This window comes from Streptopelia decaocto, assembly GCF_964273445.1.
Source record: "Streptopelia decaocto genome assembly, chromosome: 2".
Classification (NCBI taxonomy): domain Eukaryota; kingdom Metazoa; phylum Chordata; class Aves; order Columbiformes; family Columbidae; genus Streptopelia; species Streptopelia decaocto.
The window spans coordinates 51,488,313-51,510,515 of NC_138655.1; the positions used below are offsets into that span (position 1 = coordinate 51,488,313).

The 22,203-nt window shown below is 41.3% G+C and overlaps 1 protein-coding gene across 1 annotated transcript in view; it reads left to right on the forward strand.

Annotated features, from left to right (window-relative positions):
* The first annotated feature begins 2,932 nt into the window (after window positions 1-2,932).
* Window positions 2,933-22,203, forward strand: part of SMCHD1 (structural maintenance of chromosomes flexible hinge domain containing 1) — an 86,107-nt gene continuing 66,836 nt past the window's right edge. The window contains exons 1-5 of the mRNA XM_082046578.1: window positions 2,933-3,259; window positions 13,255-13,330; window positions 14,863-15,024; window positions 21,028-21,110; window positions 21,212-21,342. Coding sequence (XP_081902704.1) covers window positions 3,086-3,259; window positions 13,255-13,330; window positions 14,863-15,024; window positions 21,028-21,110; window positions 21,212-21,342 — 626 coding nt within the window. The 5' untranslated portion in view covers window positions 2,933-3,085. The remainder of the gene's footprint in view (window positions 3,260-13,254; window positions 13,331-14,862; window positions 15,025-21,027; window positions 21,111-21,211; window positions 21,343-22,203) is intronic.

Consider the following 22,203-nt stretch of genomic DNA (forward strand, 5'->3'; position numbering starts at 1 on the left):
ACTTCAACACATCTACCTTAGCTTGCATGTTATTATGACAATACACTGTTTATTTCTATTCTCTCTCTCTGTCTGTTTCTGTCTCTCAGTGGGTTTTTGAGAAATGACACTGTCGTTTCACACCTCAGCAGTTCAAGTAATGACGTTGTTTTGTTTCACACCTCAGGGGTTCTCATGCTGGTATTTTTTGCAATGGGCCATCTCAGAGATCTATGGAGATCTAAATGCAAGATGCCACAGGCTCCTCTTCTTAGATATAAAACCTTTTTTACCTAAAGGAAGAGCAGTGTTAGGTTGTTAGGTAATTTGGAATTTGTAGTTTTGTACCTACAAAGCGTATGTAGGCAGTAGGCATAGAGTATCACCCGATAGACTGTGCCACTGCAACAAGCCCCACTAGAGGGCGCTTTATCCTTGTGAAGCCACAGCCGCTTTCATTACATGTATACAAAATATTTACTATCTAAAAATGTCCAGTGCTGGAACTTGGTTCATATTCTCCCTCAATACAAAGAAATCAAATACTTAATTTACTCCGTGAATGAAAAATGTAGATACAGGGAGGACATAATGATAAATACATTCTCATACATGCATAAAAAACCACATTCCTGAGCATCATCTAAAATATCAAACGGCAAGATGATAAACTATTGGTTACTCTACTTCTACTATTAATTTTGAAAAAAATAACACAACATTTGACTTTAAAACCCATTAGGTCAATATAACCAATATTCCTTTTTTCCAGCAAAGTTAATTCTTGTCCATGGGGACTGAAAATTATTACTCAGTTGTTAATAGAACAAAATACTTCACACTGCAGAATTAAAACTTTACAACTGCAGGCACTCTTTAAACAAGCTTGCAGATAGGCTGAATAATGAAGAGCTTATTTTCATGCAAGTGAAGTGCCTGCATTTCAGGTAGAACCATCCTCCCCTTGTTGGTATATTCTTTTTGAAACAAGATGAAATAATTCACCATTTTTTCCCCCCTGAAGTAGTTAGCATTCCAAAATGGAAGTGCTGTCTCAAGTCTAGAAATACTTCACAAGTATGCTGAAAAATAAATTTCCGTTTAAGGAACTCATAAAGTAAGAAGGTTTGATATGCCCTTCCAAATTTCACCAAGTCATAATTTAGACGGGCTCTGAGTCGCAGCCTATATAAAAACTCTCAAGAGACCCTTCCTCTCTTAGCTGGGTAGCACACATGCTCTTTGTTCTCACAAAACTCTGCAGTGCTCAGTTCCACTATGCAATATGCTTTCTTCTAGTGCAGCTGCACGAATCTCAGTTCTCGCATGACAGAGGTTTTTCCTGTTATGCATTTGTCACTTTCACTGTTTCACAAACATCCCTTATATGCCATTAAAATCCTCTATTTCAAAGCTAGGAGTCCTTAAAACAGAAGCAGCTGCGCTTTTTTGAGCATTCCTGTGTGTGCTTTTTCTAGACAAGCAGGACAGAGCACACATAAGAACTGTTCCTTCAGACAGTTTTCTCTTTAATTTCATATTCCCATCCTAAGAACACTACACACCCTATGTACCCTTTGAGCACTGCTAAATGAGAGACCAGTTGCAATTTTGTACCAAGAAAGCTTGAAAGTAATTAATTTACAGTGGGGGGGATCATCGTTATAGAGTGCCTTAAGGTGCAAGATCAAAGTGTCCAGCCATGTACATCTTCTAGATCCTAATCTGTACAAGCAGTTGTGTCAAGACAATGAAAATGTCATCCTCAAATTAAATAGTGACTACAGATAAAAACGTTTCCACTTACAACATTTATGTACTCTTAGATCAGAGACTTCTCTCAGAAATGACAGCAAATAATGAGGAAATTCTCTCAAGTGCTATGCTCAACTGACTAATGAAAGGCTAGGCATAACCTCAGAACATATGAACAACATGCAGCATGAAAGAACAACTGCAAGTACAACACCACCACACAGAACTCAGAACACATTCAGTTTCTCCAAGTTAAACCCACAAGAAACATGAGTGGCACTTTCTGGAAACCTGAACACATACACTGTAACTGCTGAATTTCTTTTTCTAAGCTCACATAAGTGTATCCCAACTGTGTCCCTTGTTGTTTATGACAGGAGGAAAAGCTATTAGTCTACCCTACAATGAATGGCAAATCAAAAAATCTTGATGGCTTCCTGACTGTTTCACTGGTTCCTTAAACACCATGAAGACTTTATTTATTTCTTGAATTACTTCAACTGCATTTTTGCAGTTACTCTACTCCTACCATTCTTCTATAATACCACAACGAAGAAGTTATCAGGATTTTGCACATACAAAACCTCAAGAACTTTATTAAAGTTGTAATTGAAATTTGTTTTTTAAGACCGAACACAATACATCAACTCTTTCCTTCAAAGGAGGAAAGCGCTTCAAACACTAAACATTAAAAAGAATAAGCAAGAATTTATGGATTCCGATCGTCCAGTGTATTTTAAGGCAAATGAACTACGACTTCACGCCTCCAGACCGACCAACCCCCAACGACAAGCCCCTCCGCTCCGCCGCCGCTACAACCGATGGGCACAGCAGTGTCGCACACGCCACCGCCCGGGCTCAGCCGAGGCGCTGCTGAGCGCCGCTGCCCGGGTCGGGCCGGGGACGTGTCGCCAGCCTCGGGGCGCTTCAACCGCCGGAGCGGGCGAGGCGGCCGCGCACAGCACGCGGCTCCACCGCCGGGGCCGCCCGAGCGCCTCCTGCGGCAGCGGCGGTACCAGCACCAACAGCACAACCGCCGCCCGGCGGGGCGGGGCTGCAGCAGGAGGGGCGGCGGTGGAAGTGACGGGCGGCGGGAAGGAGTGAACTCGTTCCGAGGTCGCGGCGGTGAGGCGCGCTTTCGCTTCCAAACCGCTCCCCGCACAGCCGTCGCAACGCCACCACCGCCCCCCGCTTCCGGACCTCCCGCCGGGCTCCTCCTCCTTCCCCGGCCGGGGCTTCCGTGCGCGAGGCGGGGCAGCGCCAGGCGGGGGAGCTCGCGGGCCGAGCAGCAGATACCGCTCTCGCCGCCGCCATCGCTGCGGGACGGTTTCCGTCTCTTCGGCTCCCCAACATGGCAGCAGCGGGAAGCCGCGCAGCTCGCAGGCCGGCGCTGGCGACGCCTCGCGGCAGCGGGGACCGCACCGTGTTTCTCTTCGACCGGCGGCGGGAGCAGGCGGATCCGGACGAGAAAGTGCTCAGCTACGGCAACGCCAACTACCGCGGTTTCCGTAGCGCCGTCTGCCAGGTACCGGGGGCGGTGGGGGAGGGAAGGCAGGGGAGCGGGCGCGGCGGCGGGGCAGGCGCGGCCGGGGGGCGCCTCAACCGCCGCCAACGTTCCGCCTCGCGGCCGCAGCCCCATGTGTGAGGGGAGGCGCGAGGGGGTCCGCTGAGCAGCCGGGGCGGGGAGGCCGCCTCCGTCTGCCCCGGGGGGAGCGGACCGCCGCGGCTGCCTCCTCACCCTACTCCCGAACTTTCCTGCCGGGACGGCTGGGCGGGGGTAGAGGAGACACCGCGCCCGCTGCCTTGGCATCCCCTTCCACCGGGCACTGGGCCCGCCGCGCTGAAAACACCCGCGCGGGGCGGCCGGCGGTGTGGGGCGCTGTGGCGGGAGCAGCTGCCCCTGGCGGCGGGCGGGAGCGGAGCGGGCGGCACAGGAGCTCCCCCGCGCGGGGAACTGACGGAGGCGGCCGCATGGGGCGGTGTCCCTGGGGCGGTGCGGGGAAGCCGAGGGTTGGAGAGGTGCTATTTGTGCTGTCCGACGTGTCGGCCAGAAGTGCCAGTCGTTTTCTGTCGTGAACTGTCTCTGGACCCCACAGTGGTGGCTGCCTTTTAAATACTTAACCTAGTTCGTTCTTTCCTGTCCCGTTCACACTTTTAGTTCTCTTTCCCTTCTTTAAGCAAAATGAGAACTTATGCTGTCTTCAGCTCTCTCGGGGGTGGAGGTTTGTTTCTACGTACAGACTGTTCACTTTCATTTACCAGAGATAGCAGCAGGCAACACCCATTTTCTGTCATGGTTTCGTTTTCTGAGGGAGTAATAAATGCCATAAACCTATTAGCTTCCCAAGTATGTTTTGTGTTGTGAGATGCACAGGAAAATCAGTTGTAAATTGTGCACTACTTTAGTCTGATAAAACATTATATTTTAGGTTTTTTAGTGTAATTTGCACTCTGTTCTCTAGGATATTAAACTCTTGAAGGAAATTGCTTGGTTTGTCCAATGTCTGGACAGTGGTTTCCTGCTTTCCTAGTGTGTTGTGAGCTTTGAGTTATGAGTGTCAGCAGGAGTAGCTGTCACACACGACTGCCTCCTCCTCACACGGTTCTACTTCAGTGTTCAAAATGACATATTCTGTTAGAGGTCTGAGTCTGTACTGCTACTTGAGGTGCTACTACTCAGCAGTGACTTGGCTATGGAGTGTTAGCACATCCTTTGACCTGGTCAGAGCCCCTTCAAGTTCCAGAGACTGGAAGAAACAAGTAACTGAATGGAATGCAGAAATCAGTACACTTTATAAAGGGTAACATTCTGAGAAGTCAGACAGTGGATTGGGTTCATGGCATTCTAACAATCAACATCATCCTTAATGGAGTGTCATTAGTAGGGTTTGTATCTTCTGTGAGTATCTTGAAGTAAGTATTACATTATGTCTTCCAAGAGTTGTTTTAATGGATCCCATTTCAACTATACCTAGCTGATGAGTTGCAAAGACACTTCATATTTTCAGTATTCAGGGCAGGCGTGTTAATGATTAAACCATCTTTTTTCCTGGCTTTTGGAATTAATTGATGGGCTGAGGTTCACACTAGTTTGCAACTTGTTACAGGCAAGGGAGTCTTTTCAAGTCTTTTTTCATATGTGCTGCTTCACTGAGTTCTGTCTGTGCATCCTTATAGTGTTCAGTAATTCACAGAGCTTTTGGTGTGTTTGCAGTCTTATACAGAAAGAAACAATCATCACAAATGTGACTGGTCTTGGCTACAAAGAGCTTCATAATTTTCTTATCAGAAACATATTGACATTGTAGGGTCAGTATTGCCATTAGGCAGGCTGCTCAGGTGTGCAACATAGCATTTGGTGTATTTGCATTTGGTGGCTGTCAAAATAGAATTTTGAGGTGTAGTTTCTTACAATGTCAACACCATAATCCTTATCACCAGTCCTGGTGGCTGTTTTGGGGTCTTAAGGATGAGAGTAAATACTCTTATAAACTTGTGCAACAAGAACCTCAAATGATCATTCCTTTAGAGAAAGGTCTTCTCCAATACTGTGTTGAATGCAAGTTCAGTCAGAGGTACCTCTGTCACAGCTGATTTCAGTATGGTGACTCTTTGCATGTTGGAGATTTCATTATCTTACACATGGGACATCTTACTCTGAAAGCATGCTGAGACACTTGGTTTGACATGACCAGTAGATGTTGGTGCAGTGGGAACTGGACAGGCTGAGGTCCAGGAAGTTTGATGTCTCCCACACCAAGAGCGTATGGGTTCTTCTTAGGCTTCTGGAAGAGTGTTCTGACATCTCAACACCTCTGGAAGTTTTAAGCATTGTGTTTCTCTGGGTGTTGTACTCCTAAGTGCTGAATTGCTGGCATCTTGAAAGTTGCAACTAACTACTTTCAGGAAAAAGGTGATGAATGGGCTCACCTGATGGGACAGACTTTGTCCACTTCATGGTGCTGAAAACATGTCAGGGAAGTGATGGAAGTTCTGGAAGAAAGGTTCTTTTGATAAGCAAGTTTTGAATTGTTCAGACTAAGGTAGAGTGTTGTATTTGCTTTCCTCCAATTAAAGCTATTAGAGACCATCTGAGTCCATGATCAGGCAAATGCTGCATATCTAGTAATGTTGTTTCCATGGGTATCCTGTCTGGTAGCTCAACTTCAGTACAGTCTCACCTTTAAGTTGACTTTCATGAGTGGTTTGTCATGTGACTGAATGATTCTACTATAGCAGTGAAGGTGCACATACACATACATTTTCCAGTCTGCCAGCTGGGCTAAGGGGGCGGTAATATCTGACAAGGGCACCAGAAATATTAAGCTGTTGGAACTACTTCTGCTGTGAACATTATCTTGTGGTATAAGAGAATTCCTTTGGATAAAACTGGATATGTAGGAGTCAAAGGAGAATGTAAGTCTTGTAAAAATGAAATTAAACCTTATTGCAGTATGCAAAGATTCTGAGTTGAAAATACTTAAATGCCTGGAGGCATGGTCTTAGGCTGCTACTTCTGAGACTTGTGTCTTTTTCATAATGCAGGGAGAAGGTATTTTCCTCTTTGTGTAGCAAAATAACTGATTTTAGACAGGAGAATCAGCCACCGAGATGTTGATTTAGGAGCTGATTCATGTTCTCTCTGTCTTGTCATCTTGTAATAGTTATATTTTTGTATTATAAAACCTATGTTCATTTACTTTTCAAGATTTTGTATAATCAGAAGCTAAAAATACATATATTTTGAACATGCCATACATACACAAAACAAGTTTTTCCTTAATTTTGAAAATTAACTGTTGGAGATACTGTAAGGAGATATTGTAAGATTGAGATACTGTGAGGTGTGTATAAGAGGCAACAATATTGTAAGCCTTTTTCCAAAACTGTCATATTGTATTTCAGGCTTCACTGAAATGCTTGTGTTTGCATCTTTGTTACTGACATTTTAGTGGGAAGAAGGATGCAGTTTGTGTACCTTTGTGCACTTAGGTACTACTTTACTAAGTGTTGAGTGATTTGGAAGGCCGTGTGGTTTTTAAGTTCATGCTCAAATTTCAGTGCTGGTAATATGGTCAGATTCAAAGTAACTGTGTTCCTTTAGCATTCGTTTTCCAGGCGCAACGTCTTAGATGTGACTAAGTGTTCTTTTTTTTACTTTCGACAAGTGGTATCCAAATTCTTGTTACTTAAATAAGTCATGCCGTTATGTCGCCATACAAACTATTTTGATAGTAGAAGCTGTGTGGAGTTGATGTCAAAATTTTGGCTGATACCTTCACTCATTAATATTTGTGATTGTAGCTTTTAGGCACAATGGCTTGTGATGGTCTGGTGAAAGTTCCTGTATTTGTCCAGACTCTGAAAAAAGTTCTAGTAATGACAGCATACTCTTTGCATAAATTCTAGGGTCCCCAGCTTCTTTCCACTTGTTAAGTCTTGCAAATCTTGAAAAGGTATCTGGCTTAACTCAGTGTTCTGGACAAGATTTCATAGATTTATGTATGTGGCTTCAGTAGAGAGCTTCTGTAATGCAGTTTCTCTCTTCTTTTTCTCTCTTTTTTAAAAAAAATATAATATTAAGATACTGCATAGAAACTTCTTCTGTTACTGCAATTGTGATAGGTAGTGATGTTCTTAGAGTTTCTGTTGAACCATCTGTTCACTTCTTAACACCTTTCATTGATAGATTTATATATTTTTGTAAATATTTAGAATGTAACAATTGAACTTCTGAAAGTAGTGAAACTTTTAAGTAGGACAGAGGACAATGCACTTGAAATTCTGCAAATGTTGTCTTCTGTAATTTGTTCTTTGATGGAGGTGACCGTGTCAATAAAGAATGGCTGGAAAATGTTTCAGAACACTGGTGTTCACTGCTGTTTTTTGTCTGTATGTTGTGTCTAGTGACAATCTGCCCAGAAGATATGGACTACTTGGTGTTCCTGTATTTCTGTAATATACAACTCTTTGCTTTGAGCTCTGAGAAATGCTTAGAAATAATAGCTGACTTATTTTTTTCAATGCAACTGCTTTTCTAGAAACTTTTGGATCTCCTTTCTGTTGGTGTCCAAAGATTATGTATGTTTATGTTCTGACATTAGGCAAACTCATTCAGATTATGATTAAAGATAGTTGTTACAACACTTGCTCTGCTACCATGAGCACTCAGTACCAGATCATTGCTCCCAGATCATCAGTAAGTTATCATGTTGTGACCAGCTGACCCAACAATGGACTTAGTTTATCTGATTAGCACTCTTATGAGTTACATACAGTTATTCTCAATTATTTTCATCAAGGCTTTTTTCTCCACTTAATCTGTTTATATCTTACTTTCTGCATTTTTAATTTGTATTAATGACCTTAATATGTTGTTGTATGTATAACTGAAAGATGACACGAATATCTCAATATCTGTAAGCACTACTGAAAGACAGTTATTGATTTGAAAATCTGTGATTTGAGAAAAAAAATGTGTTTCCTTAAATGTGTTTTGTAGTTTCATCCATTTTTTGATTTAATAGATTTTTCTCAGTTTGGACTGATAATTAATTTTACTGTGTAAAATAAAGCAGGATAGCTAAAAGGTAAATGTGTATCTTTCAGGTGATAAATTGGCAAATAGCATGAAATATTCAGTTAATCACATGCAAAGTTACAGAAGGCTACAGGGCTCTCAAAGTCTGGATGTGGCATTTAGGATCATTTTTTAGGTTCCTAAACAAGTCCCCATGATGAAGCTGCTGGATCAGTGTAAAATATTCAAAGTAAATGTGTATTTCTTTTACCATGTTAGGTAGCTGAGATGTGTAAATACATTTTGTGAAAATTAGTAGCTCTATAGGAGGGCACTGAAAATGCCATTTCCAGATTTCTTTTACAATTAGCTGATACATTTCAGGTTCCCTTTAAGAGTTTCACATTGGTAGTACAGTTGTTTTACCAACAAAATAATTTCTGAGCTAGGTGCCACTCTGTGGAAGGTGGCTGTGTGTCTCTGTTAGCCCTTGGCTACATTGCCAAGCTCTGTGGCCAGTTCTTCACATCATTCTTATATGTCTGCCTGCTGGGAATAGTTACTGTAGTAGGAGGCAGAACACTTTAAAGGTATGGAAGTTACTGACTGTAAGAAACAATTGTTTATGTTGGAATAGTGTGGGTTGCAAGGGATTGAACATCTTCTCTAAAAATATTGTTGTTTTGATTTCACTGTTTTATGTCTGTCATGTGTGAGACTGTTCCATTTCTGTAGTTTGAAAAATCACCACCAGCAATTACTATTTCATGGTAATAGCCTGGAGGACCACTGGAAGCAGTGTGTTATTTCTCCTTCACCACTTCAGGCCTGTCCAGGTTATTGCAAGCTGTGGTATACACACAAAACTGAACATTTCATTGTTGAACACCTTTTCCAAGGCAGATAGTAAATCTAGAGGTGAAATATATGTTGACTTTTAAGTGTTCCAGTTGGCTTAGTAGCCAGGTAAACCTCCTAGTGCATGTTCAGATCAAATAGTGGCAAAATTTGCTTTGGTGCTTGTGTGTGAGTATGTAACAGAGGAAAGAAACTGAGGCCTATTTGAAGGATTCTCATCTGCTGAGCAGTTGTCTGTGATTTGTGGGTTTGTGTTTTTTGTTTTGACTTTTTATTTTTTAGTTTACAAAGAAAAAGCATGACTGAAGCAAGTATATAAATTGAACCTTGCTTCTTCATGCAGATTTAAGGGTTAGAGAAATCACCATTCCTTCACGCTTTCATATATTGCCCCTGCAGGCTGCCCTACTGAAAGCGTCTTGGGCATCTGGCATTCATTTGGCTGTTTTAGGCTCTTAGCATTATTTTAATCTCATGTCATAAACCTCCACCAATAAATTGAGAGCTATTAGCTTTATTTATTCATCATGAAACATAGGCAGTGCTCCAGACTGAGCCTCTAGTTTATAAAGAATCCATTTCTTTTGTTTGAACAAAGAGAGCTTTTGGCTTATGTATCATTTCATAGCAATCATGACTAATGTCCTGCTGTGGGCAAAACAGACTTGGGGAATTTTCCTTATTTTAACTTACTTTCAGTTAGCTAAAACTTTTGATTATTGATTGGGGTAGCAATTAAACAAAGACTTATGGAAATACCTTTCCACCCAAGCTCATCTCCTGTCATACACTTCTCTTCCTCCATTCCTAGTGTGAGCTTCCCTTTTCCCCATGTGCAACACTTGGTTAGTCTCAATTTCTTTGGTAAGGCAACACGTGGTGCAAGAGGTCAGGGTCCTGTGCAGGGTTTCCCTCTGCTGCTGTTCCTCGTCCATGCTCTTTACTGATTTTCTTCTGCTCTGATGGGTTGTCCACAGGCCGCAGCCCCATAGGAGTATGAGGACAGAGAGAGGAAGTTCCCTGCCCTGACGTGGGTCCACCATGGACCTCAGCGCCTTTGGGGCCATCCCTGCTCTGGCATGAAGCACCACACTTCTAATGTGTTTCTTGTGCTGTCCCCAGCAATGTCTCATCTGATCCATCCCCTTTGTTGCTTCTTGTTTGTCTCCTATATTTCTTCCTCAGTATGTTTGAGAAGCAGCGCCATGTATCCTTGTTGAAATTCTGGCTTGCAGTGGGTGGTTTCCCTCAGTTTGAGAGCCATCTGGGACTGGCTGTGACTTGCTCAGGGCAATTCATGGCCTCCTCTTGCACTGGTCACACCTAGAGCCCTCTGGCATCAAAACCCTGCAGTGTACACTCAGTACACCCCCAAGTGTGCCTTAGCAAACAATTTAAATGGCTCTTTGTGAACAGCTGTGGTTGTTTTCTCAGACTATTCAAAATTTAGTTCATTGATATAATTTTCTGTACTTCTTAGGTGACATTTTTCTCCTTCATGTGCATATGACTGTTCGTAACATTTTGACTTTTGCATGCAGTGATTGTATGTTACCAATAGTTTAGAATTCCTTGTCTTTTCACATATCTACCTCGCTTTTTAGAGAACATACAATTATTATTTTTTTTCCTCCTACATTGTGGATTAATTTGGAGCTTGTCTTTGTCTTTTCCCAAAAGTCTTTTCTTTTGTATCAAAAAAAAAAAAAAAAGCTTTCTACCTAGCTGTTTTTACACAATAACTTCTAAATATACTTTCACTGTGAATATGCAGAGGTATTGCTGAGTATAGTGATTCTACTGTACTCTTCAAGACTTTGATGAAATAAAAATCACATCATGAAAATAACGAACAAATATGTAATCTGAATGTACTGCTGCGTTGTCATGTGAATCTTCTGAAGTCAAGAATTGGGTGCTTATTTGAAAGAGGGCACGATGCTAGGCTGAATGGGCCTCAGCAGTAAAACCTGAACTTGTATATCGAGTCAACAAATGATGTCTCTTACACGCGAGGATCTTAGTGAGAAATGAAACATTTGCCCAAACATGTTTCATTAGATTCTGATAAACTATCATCAGCTGTTCAAGTAAATTGCCCAGTAGGTTCACTTTTATTCAGGGATTGACAAACTCATCTTCCTGGAGACCACATCCACATAATGGGACAACTGTGCAGCCACCTCACCACCACTACCTGGCATAGCAGGAAGAGACAGGGGCTGAGATAACTTGGAGTATAGAACAGAGGGAAGGAGGAAGTAAAACAAATAGCTCTTATATACAATTGAAGCTTTCAAACTGAGATATTTTCTAAGGTGGCCAAAGTTTACAAAGGATGCAGCCTCTTAAATTCCTGCATAGACAAGAAAAGCAGGTTATCTGCAGTGAGGACTGCCAAGTTTGGTCCATGAACCTGCCTAGTAGCTTATCTTGAAATGACAGTTATTTGGAATGAAACAGAAAGGACCTGCTGCCAGTAGATACAGAAACACTGGACTCACCCAGGAAATACAGGTCTAGCTCTGCCTGCGAGGCTGTTGCAGTCAGCTTAGTTGAGGCTCACCCGTGGCTTAGTTGAGGCTCACCCGTAGTACAAGAGAGAGAACCAGAAGTAGGAGGCTCCCCCTCCTTGGTTAGCAGGCTACTGTCTTGTGCATGCACTACTTCCTCCTAACTTCTTGCTGCCTTGAAGTAAATACTGCACTCATCATAAGATTTTGGAAATAGAAGAGCTTTTGGGAGGTAGAGAAAACAGTGAAGCTGTAATTATACCTGGAGGGAAAAGATGCTTATCTGTGCTTTCAAATGTAAAACTCTCCAGTTCAGTTATTCTATATTAACAGTTAACCTCAAATGGTACAGTAGGATGTTAGTTTTATAGTAGCCATATTTTTATTGCTTATTTTACTTGCTCTGAGCAATTTTTTTTCTTTTTCCTGCACAGGTTTGCCATGTGGAAACTTGTGTAATGTGAGAGGTTAAGTTGAAGTGATATGAACATATAAGAGTTAAAAAGTAATAATTACTCCAGACTCCTAAGTCTGAACATCAGGCTTTTCATGTGATCTCTGTTTGTTTCACTTGCACTAAGTGCTATGAGAAATTTGACAGTTTTGCTGATTTTACTGGTGGACACTAATTGTATCTTTAACATAGCTGCAACCAGGGAGATGGAAACTGAGACATGTAAAGCAGACTTCTAATGAAATCTTAAGCAGTATTTTAAAAATATTTCTGTGAGTCTGAGTACTAGGGATGGAAATAAAGGTATGGGAAATGATGAGGGCAAGCTACTACAGGGAGTGCAAGAGCTTCAAGGAAGAATCTGACTAAAACCACAGAAAGCACCTGTCGTGACCACAGGACTGAAGGGGTTGATGGAGTTAAACAAAACCAGAGCTGACTTCTTGAATTTCAAAGACCTGGAATGGCAGGAGAAAATAGAAATATTTAGTTTAATATTTTGAGAGAGAGATTAGTGTTGTAAATCAGGACATATATAGAGGCATTTAAATGTATGTAGAAAGCAGGATAAAAAGTCCAAAGCTACAGAAACATATTCAAGTTGGAGGCAGCAAAGCAGTGAAAATTGTTTAGGTTCAGAAGAATATACTTCAGTGTTTTAACGGCAAAGAATTTTCTTTAAGAAAACCTTTTTTTTTTTTTTTTAATGTATGATATAATTGAAGAACAAAGACTTTAATGTGTATCCAACTTTAAGAACTCTCAAAATGGTGCAGTTAAATATATGACACACTCTAGATCATGGCTATTGCTGTTGTAGTTGTGCAGTCTGAAGTAGTGCTGTTCAGTCTCGTTCTTCAGCCCTCAAGGTGATTATATATAAGACAGTTCCTCCTCCCTAAAATTTCTGTTGCTCCCTGAAACATATTTTAAGCAGGTAAAAAAAAACCCAAACTACTCTCATATGGACAGTTTGGCTAAGTTGAGGAAGCAAATGAAGTTAAGTTCTGGAATTAATCTGTGTTCTACTTCTGAGTTCATATGGGAAAAATATTTGGTCACTTCTCAGTAGCTTGTGGCAAAGTGAATGGGAAGACCACTGTTGTTTTTTCATTTATCTGAATACTTTGTGGAGTACTTCATTATCATAACTGAATAACCTCCAATTTTTGTAGGCATTTGGCATAAAAACTGATGAAAACTTTGTTATCACCACAACAAACAGGAAGGAAATTACAGAAGACAACTTCAGTAAGTACCTTAGATGGTGGAATAAATACAGCTATTTCTTATATTGATTGTAAAAATTGCATGATGAATGTTTATGTGCTATGACATGGAATAATTCACTGCAAGTGAAAATCCTATCATAGTTTGGCAAGAATTGTTACAAAATTGACTTTCACAAATAAGTTTTTAGCAACTACTCATTAGCATGATGACAATTATACAAAGTAATTTTTTACCTTCCTTCTCAAATTTGGTAAATGATAGGAAAAAATGGCACGTAAATAGTTGTCAACTGAGAAAACTTGCATTATTAAGCTTGGAAACATTAAAATATTTTAAAATAAATATTGTTGCTAGGAGGCTGAGTAGTCAACACCTAAGAAAATACAGAGATTACCTGATGCTAAACCTGTACTAGAGAGGTGGACTGGGAACTGGCTGAAGAAAAGAAGCCAGAGAGTTGCGATCAGTGGGGCAGAGTCCAGTTGGAGGCCTCTATCTAGTGGAGTGCCTCAAGGGTCAGTACTGGGACCAGTATTATTCAATATATTCATCAATGACTTGGATGGGAGAATAGAGTGTACTCTCAGCAAGTTTGCTGATGACACAAGACTGGGAGGAGTGGCTGACATGCCAGAAGGCTGTGCTGCTGTCCAGCGAGACCTGGACAGGCTGGAGAGTTGGGCGGGGAAACACTTAATGAAATATAACAAGGGCAAGTGTAGAGTCTTGCATCTGGGTAGGAATAACCCCAGGTTCCAGTATAAATTGGGGAACAACCTATTAGAGAGCAGTGTAGGGGAAAGGGACCTGGGGGTCCTGGTGAACAGCAGGATGACCATGAGCCAGCACTGTGCCCTTGTGGCCAGGAAGGCCAATGGCATCCTGGGGTATATTAGAAGGGGGGTGGTTAGTAGGTCGAGAGAGGTTCTCCTTCCCCTCTACTCTGCCCTGGTGAGACCACATCTGGAATATTGTGTCCAGTTCTGGGCCCCTCAGTTCAAGAAGGACAGGGAACTGCTGGAGAGAATCCAGCACAGGGCAATGAAGATGATGAAGGGAGTGGAGCATCTCCCTTATGAGGAAAGGCTGAGGGAGCTGGGTCTCTTTAGCTTGGAGAAGAGAAGACAAGACTTGAGGGGTGACCTCATTAATGTTTATAGATATGTAAAGGGTGAGTGCCACAAGGATGGAGCTAGGCTCTTCTTTGTGATAACAGAGATAGGACAAGGGGCAGTGTATACAAACTGGAACACAGGAGTTTCCACTTAAATATGAGAAGAAACTTCTTCTCAGTGAGGGTGACAGAGCACTGGAACAGGCTGCCCAGAGAGGTTGTGGAGTCTCCTTCTCTGGAGACATTCAAAACCTGCCTGGATGCCTTCCCATGTAACCTCATCTAGGTGTTCCTGCTCCAGCAGGGGAATTGGACTAGATGATCTTTGGAGGTCTCTTCCAATCCCTATCGTTCTGTGATTCTGTGTTTTGAGAGCAGAAGTTGACTGGTGCAGTGAATGCTCTTCAGTATACTGTGTATTTCATCTTCATTGCAGGCGAACTTGTTCAAGATGGAGTTACTTTATATCTGCTACAGTCAGTTGATCAAACGCTGCTTTCGGCAACCAAGGAGCGAATTGATTTCCTGCCGCACTATGATACACTTGTTAAAAGTGGCATGTACGAGTACTATGCCAGCGAAGGGCAAAATCCATTGCGTAAGTACTTAACAAAATAATCTTCTGTAAAAGATATAATGTGGTTATGAGCAATTTAGCTTTTAGTTAGAGCTGGTGAAAAAGTACAGTCTTACATAGTTAATTTTTCTTTTACAGTTTCTTTATATATTTTTTCTTTTGAAAATGACTCAAAATGGCTGTGTAAGAATCCAGATTTACAGAGGTACCTGCTCAAATACTTCTTTAAGAAGTTTGAATATTTTAGAAGTAAAATTATTTCAGTCTTAATAATAATCTTGCCAATGTCATCCAGATAGGTCAGCATTTGTGCTACCAGGTTATTGTCTCCTGTACTTAAAACAGACTTTGTGTTTTAACCTGGTGAACAGTTTCTGTATGAGCTGCCATAAAATTTTGTCTGCTGTCTCATCTGTGGTTCTACAGGGCTTAACTTACCAACAAGAACAAGTATTTATTTTAAAAGATGCTGCTTTAGTTTTTATCTGACTGGTATATTAAATATGTAACCAGCATTTCATATTCTTTTATTAAAAAAAATTATTTCTGTTTATGGCTTCTCTGAAAATTACGTCTGTGGCTGTGATTACTTTTTAAGTATGTACATATTAGTTACAGCAGGCTCAAAATTCTACAGGAGAAGATGCAAACATCCAGACTCAAGCATTATACCATTCCCACAGCGATTTCTGTTTCAAAACAGTCTCAACATCTATAAATAGCAACTATATTTTTAAGTACCATTCTCCTTTTGGCCCCTCCCTCTTTCTGCACTTCATTTGTTTTTCATCCTGCCAAAGACACTTGTTTTGGTTCAAGGGTTCTGTGCTTAAAGTGTACTAATACAGGTTGTTTCAAAAAGATAGACCCGAGTTGAAGTCACTATACTTCTGCAGCCACAAACCACCTATGAATGAAACTCTTACAGCCCATACAGCAGGTAAATGGAACAAAGAGCATTTATAAAAGAGTTACTAAAACTTGATAATTCATTTGTAAATTTTTCTGTAATTGTAACATGTTGGGTCCATCTTTTTGAAACACCCTGTAGTCTGGTCAGTGGTATATGTATCTCTGTGTACAGGAACTGCTGTATTAGACCGTGCGAAGCATTCTGTCTAGATCCATGTTTTGTTCCTACCAGCAGTCAGTATCAGAACCTGAGAAATACCAGGAGAACAGAAAGGTCATGCAGAGATGCAACAAAAGCGATTTGAGGACTTTGGAGTTCCTGTCTGTGGGCTGTTCTTTTCCATGAACTTGTGTGGTTCAAAGAATACCCCAATATCTTTAGCGTTCACAATATTTTGTGGTATTGAGCCTCAAGCTTAATTGCATGTCATGTAACGTGTCATCTCTTTTTGTATATGTTGAACTAGTTACCATTTTTTTCACCTATTGACCCTACTTTGCATGCTGGGAGAGATCATAAAGCATTGCTGGCAGAATGGCTGACTTAGTGAATAACACTTTAAACTAAGAAACTAAGGGGTTGGGGTGCTGCAATCGATAGCTATAAACTGTTCAGGATGGACAGGCAAGGAACGGGGGGCGGGGGGGTGCCCTCTACATAAAAAAAATGGAATAGCTGCACAGAACTGTCTTTGAAAAACAGCAGTGTACAGGTCAAGACCTTATTTGTGAAAACTGGAGACCAAGCCAAGAAAGGAGACGTCGTGGTTCATGTTTAATACAGGCTACCTGATCAAGGGGAGTGTACTGGGTTGGCTGGGATAGGGTTAATTTTCACAGGAGGCTGGAAGAGGACACAGACAGGACAACTGACCCAAACTAGCCAAAGGGATATTAGATACCATAGAAGGTCATGCTCTATATAAAACTGGAGAGCTGGCCGTGGGGAGGAGCCCTCACTGCTTTAGGACACTTGCTGCTCAGGGATGTTGCTGCTCTCTGGGGCACTGGTGTGATTGTCTTTTGAGTGACAAGTGTGGTTTGGGTATTTGCTCTTTAGGAGCAGGTGCATGGGAGCAGTGTTTGTGATTCCTGCCAGGGGATTGCTACTTGGGAGCAGGCTGTACACTGGTGTTGCTGTGTGGTGAGCGATTGCATTGTGTATCTCTCACTTTGTATATTCTTTCATCGTTATTGTTTATCTTTTCCCTTTTGCTGTTCTTTAAAACTGTTTTTATCCCAACCCATGCATTTTGCTTTTTGTTTCCCGATTCTCTTCCCCATCCCACTGGCATGGGGGGAGGGGCGAGTGAGTGGCACATGGTTCTAGTTACCAGCCAAGGTTAAACTACTACAGGGAGGATGTTGATGAAATGTTCTTACTTCAGCTACAGGAAGCATCACACTTGCAGGCCTTGATCTTGCTAGGGGACTTCAATCACCCTGACACCCACTGAAAAACTGGCAAAGTGAGCTGCAAGCAGTCTAGAAGACACTTGGAGTGCATTGATAACTTCCTAATCTGGGTTATAGAAAGCTTAAGCAGAGGAGATGCATTAGTGGACCTGTTGTTCACCAATGCAGAGGAACTTATTGGAAAGGTCAACCAACGTTGGTGGTAGCCTGGGCTGTAGGAGAGTCTTGTTGCTGGAATTTGTCCTAACAAACCAAGAAGAACTGGTTGGAGATGTCATGATTGGGGGCAGCCTCGGCTGCAGCGACCATGAGATGGTAGAGTTTGAGATCCTGCATGAAGGAAGCAGGAAAATAAGTAGGACTAAAACCATGGACTTCAGCAGGGTGAACTTTGGCCTCTTCAAGGTCCTGCTTGGAAGAATCCCATGGGACAGGTCTCTAGAAGGTAGGGAGGGTCCAAAAGAGATGGCTAATATTCAAGTATCACTTCCTCCAAGCCCAAGACCGATACATTCCTATGAGGAAGAAATCAAGTAAAGGGAGTAAGAGGCCAGCATGGATGAATAGATACGTCAAAACTCAGGTGGAAGAAAGATGTTTATGAAACATGGAAAAAGGCACAGACCACCTGGGAGGAATACAAGGAGGCTGTTAGGGTATGCAGGGATGCAGTGAGGAAGGCCAGGCTCCATTTAGAAGCAAATATGGCCAAGGCGGTCAAAGACAACAAGAAGGGCTTCTTCAAGTATATCAGCGACAAAAGGAAGGTTAGGGAAAATGTAGGTCTGCTGTTGAATGAGGAGGGTACCCTGGTGACAGATGATACAGAGAAGGCACAGTCACTGAATGCCTTCTTTGCTTCTGGCTTTACTGCTAAGACCGGCCCTCAGGTTTTCCAGACCCTAGAAACAGAAGAGAAAGTGGGCAAAAGGAAGGCTTTCCCTTGGTTGTGGAAGAACAGGTTAGAGATTGTCTGTAGAAACTGGACATCCACAAATCCATGGGCCCTGATGGAATGCACCCATGAGTGCTGAGAGGGTTGGCAGATGTTTATTGCAAAGCCACTCTCCATCATCTTTGAAAGGTCTTGGAGAACAGGAGAGGTGCCTGAGGACTGGAAGAGAGCCAGCATCACTCCAGTCTTCAAAAAGGGCAAGAAGGATGACCCAGGAAGCTACAGGGCAGTCAGCCTCACATCCATCCCTGGAAAAGTGATGGAACAGCTCATTCTGGACGTCATCTCCAAGCAAGTGGAGGAAAAGAAGGTTATCAGGAGTAGTCAGCACAGGTTCACCAGAGGGAAATCATGTTTGACCAACGTGATAGCCTTCTATGATGTTATACTGGCTGGGTAGACAAGGGAGGAGCAATGGACATTGTCTACCTTGACTTCAGCAAGGCTTTTGACACCATCCCTTACAACCTCCTCATAGGCAAGCTGAAGAAGTGTGGGCTAGATGAATGCACAGTGAGATGGATCATGAACTGGTTGGATGGCAGAGTTCAGAGGGTTGTGATCAATGGTGCAGAGTCTGTTTGGAGGCTTGTAGTTAGTGGGGTTCCCCAGGGGTCAGTGTCAGGTCCAGTTCTGTTCAGCCTGTTCATCAATGACCTGGATGAAGAGACTCAGTGCACCCTCAGCAAGTTTGCTGACGATACCAAACTGGGTGGAAGGGCTAACGCACCAGAAGGCTGTACTACCATTCAGAGAGACCTGGACAGGCTGGAGGAGTGGGCAGAGAAGAACCTCATGAAGTTCAACAAGGGCAAGTGTAGGTTCCTGCACCTGGGGAGGAATAACTCCAGGTATCAGTACAGGTTAGGGGTGGACCTGCTGGAAAGCAGCACTGTAGAGGGACTTGGGAATTCTGTTTGACAGGAGGTTGACCATGAGTCAACAGTGTGCCCTTGTGGCCAAGACAACCAACAGTATCCTGGGGTGCATTAAGAAGTGTGACGAACAAGTCAAGGGAGGGTCTCCTTCCCCTCTACTCTGACCTGGTGAGGCCGCATCTGGAGAACTGCGTCCAGTTCTGGGCTCCCCAGCTTAAGGAGGACAAGGAATTACTGGAGGGAGTCCAGCTGTGGGCTATGAAGATGATTAGGGGCCTAGAGCACCTTTCTTATGAAGAGAGACTGAGAGTCAGAGAAGTGATTTAAAATGGGGTCTCAATGTTGTCTTTTTGAAGTCCATTGATTTTTTTTTTTTCTTTAGTAGTAAAGCAATATTACTACTACTAAGGGAAAAGTAAACTTTTTTTCCTCGTTTTCTTCTGTTTTGTTATTACTAAAGCAGCTTGTTAGAGTGCTTTAAATCATCATTCTCTCTAAAAGAGACCTAATGAGCTTCAGGTATTTGTGAGAAACTTTTCATATGTTTTTAAGTCAATTCTTGATCTTGTCTGTACTCCGCAACAGATGACAGTCTTTGAGACCCTAATGAAGTCATTTGTGAAATTCTGCAACACACCAGTATTTAATATTTATAAAACAGCTATACTGAGCCATCCATCTACTTTTATTATGTACAAGAATTGACTCTTAAAGCAAACAGTAATTTTGAATGTGTGTGAGCGTACTGCAGCTGAAGCTCCTTACTTACAACATCTCTAAGGGCATTGCCTGATCAGTTTCCTGTGTTGATGAAGGGCCATGGTTCTTTGATATGTAATAGTAAGTATGGATCACATAACTGATGCTCAACTCCTGCAGTAAAGAAAGTTGCAAAGAAACTGAGAACTGGTTTCATACTTCAGAAACAACTTGAGGGAAAATGCCAAATGCTTCAGTGGTGTTATACTAATACTCAAGGGATTGATTTTGCATGTCTGAAGTGTATGTCCAGTGTAATTAGCACTGTGGCATTTTGAATAACCTTGCAAATTGTAGGGAATAAAAATTACTTATCAGAGAGACTGAATAAAATGTCTGTTCGTTAGGGATGATCAATCAGAGTGAATTAATCTATCTGAACTTGATAGATTTTTTTCAGATTGATGCTCTTGTCCTAAATTAAATGCAATTTTTTTACTAAAGTTAGATAGTCCTAACTTTAGTTAGACAAGGACTTCAAGTGTTAATGTTTAGAAACAACAAACTTGGGCAAGTAGTTTGGCTAACTATTTCTGCTGTGTATTGCCACATGTCTGACAGAATTTTGGTTTTTTTACCATTGACTAAATTCTTCACCATTTTTACAGTTTTGTGTTCTTTTTGTAAACAAATCACTTTCTATTATGGAAGTTACACAACATTTCCATTGAGTTTTTTTAAATGAGTTTATTTCTTCAATATTTTAACAAGTCAAAGTCAGTTTTTTACATACTTTGAACTTTCATATGAATCCCACACATTCATTCCTAAACATGGAAAAGAACAAGTTTGTTTTGTGGTAAGAAGTTTGTTAGTTCATCACTGCTCCTAGGTACATCCAGTAATTGTGTTCTTACTTTCAACAGAGATATGAGAGATTTAGTGATTAAATAAATCATAAAATATACTTACGAAAGATTAAAAAAAAAAATCAAGATGTTACACACTTTTGATGGTTCTAACAGTGCTTAGCTCTTGTCTGTGTTTAGGGAATGTGTTATTGTAATTGCTCAGAATAAACTACTGTGAGCGTGTGTCTGTTTTCTGAATGCCATCTTTTGAGAATGAGATTTTAATAGGGTTATTTTTATTCATTCTCTTTAGCATTTGCCCTTGCTGAGTTGATTGACAATTCCCTGTCAGCTACATCCCGAAATACTGGTATTCGAAGCATACAGATAAAATTGGTAAGATAGAAATATTCTACTTTTTTCAGATGTAGTTTGCATTATCTTTTCTTTTTTTTTTTTTGGTGCTCCTTGTTTTTTATTTTTTTCCCCCCAAACAGTTATTTGATGAGTCCCAAGGAAAACCAGCTGTTGCTGTGATCGATAATGGAAGAGGAATGACTTCTAAACAGCTTAACAACTGGGCTGTATATAGATTGTCAAAGTTTACAAGACAAGGTGACTTCGAGAGGTTAGAAAGTTTTCATCATTTTTACAACAATTAGTAAAGTCTGTAAAGTTTCACAGAATATAATTTTAAGACATATCTCTATACCAACACAGCTAAACCTGTTATTCTATGATTACATATAAATAGATACATTTTTTGTAGGTAGGAAACAGAGAAGCTTCATTACCCAAAACTTCTCTTCTAATATTATACCATGAGAACATTTTTCTTATTCTCGTGACCTTTCTAAGCTGTCTTTGACTTGCCTACGTATAGCTAGGGCCACTCTATGTTCTGCAGAGGTTTTTTTATAGTGTGTTCATCTGTTACCTGAAAGCCCTTCAGTAGTTCATTAAGCAAAGCATGTCTATTATGCTACTGTAATAACAAACACAGGGTTTTGGTTTATGTATTTTATTTTTTAATTTTTTATCTTAATTGTAGACAATGTAATGCAAATTGTACCTGAAGATGTCTGTATTTTTGAAGGAGGCTAGGCAAAATAAATGTTTTGCATTTAAAGAAGAATGTGGAGGTTTTCAGTGGGTTTTGCTACTTAATATGGATTCATTTTACAGTTTACATCTCAAGTTTACATTTACATCTCAAGGCATCGTCCACAGACTTAACCCTAGTGTAGAAAGTTCCAGAGTAGCAGTTATATACAGTTCTTGAGCTTAGTAACTTTTTAAATACTTTAAGTCTATGACAGTAAATTTGAACATGAAGATCACAGACTCAATCCTAAGTAATTTGTCCTGTGAGAAACTAGTGTAAAAAGTAATGTGCAGTAGAAAGTGATAACATAGCTGAGGAGGGTGTTGGGGTTTTTTCTGCATTGGAAGCATCTCCAAATAAAATGACTAATGTCAGTGAAACAAC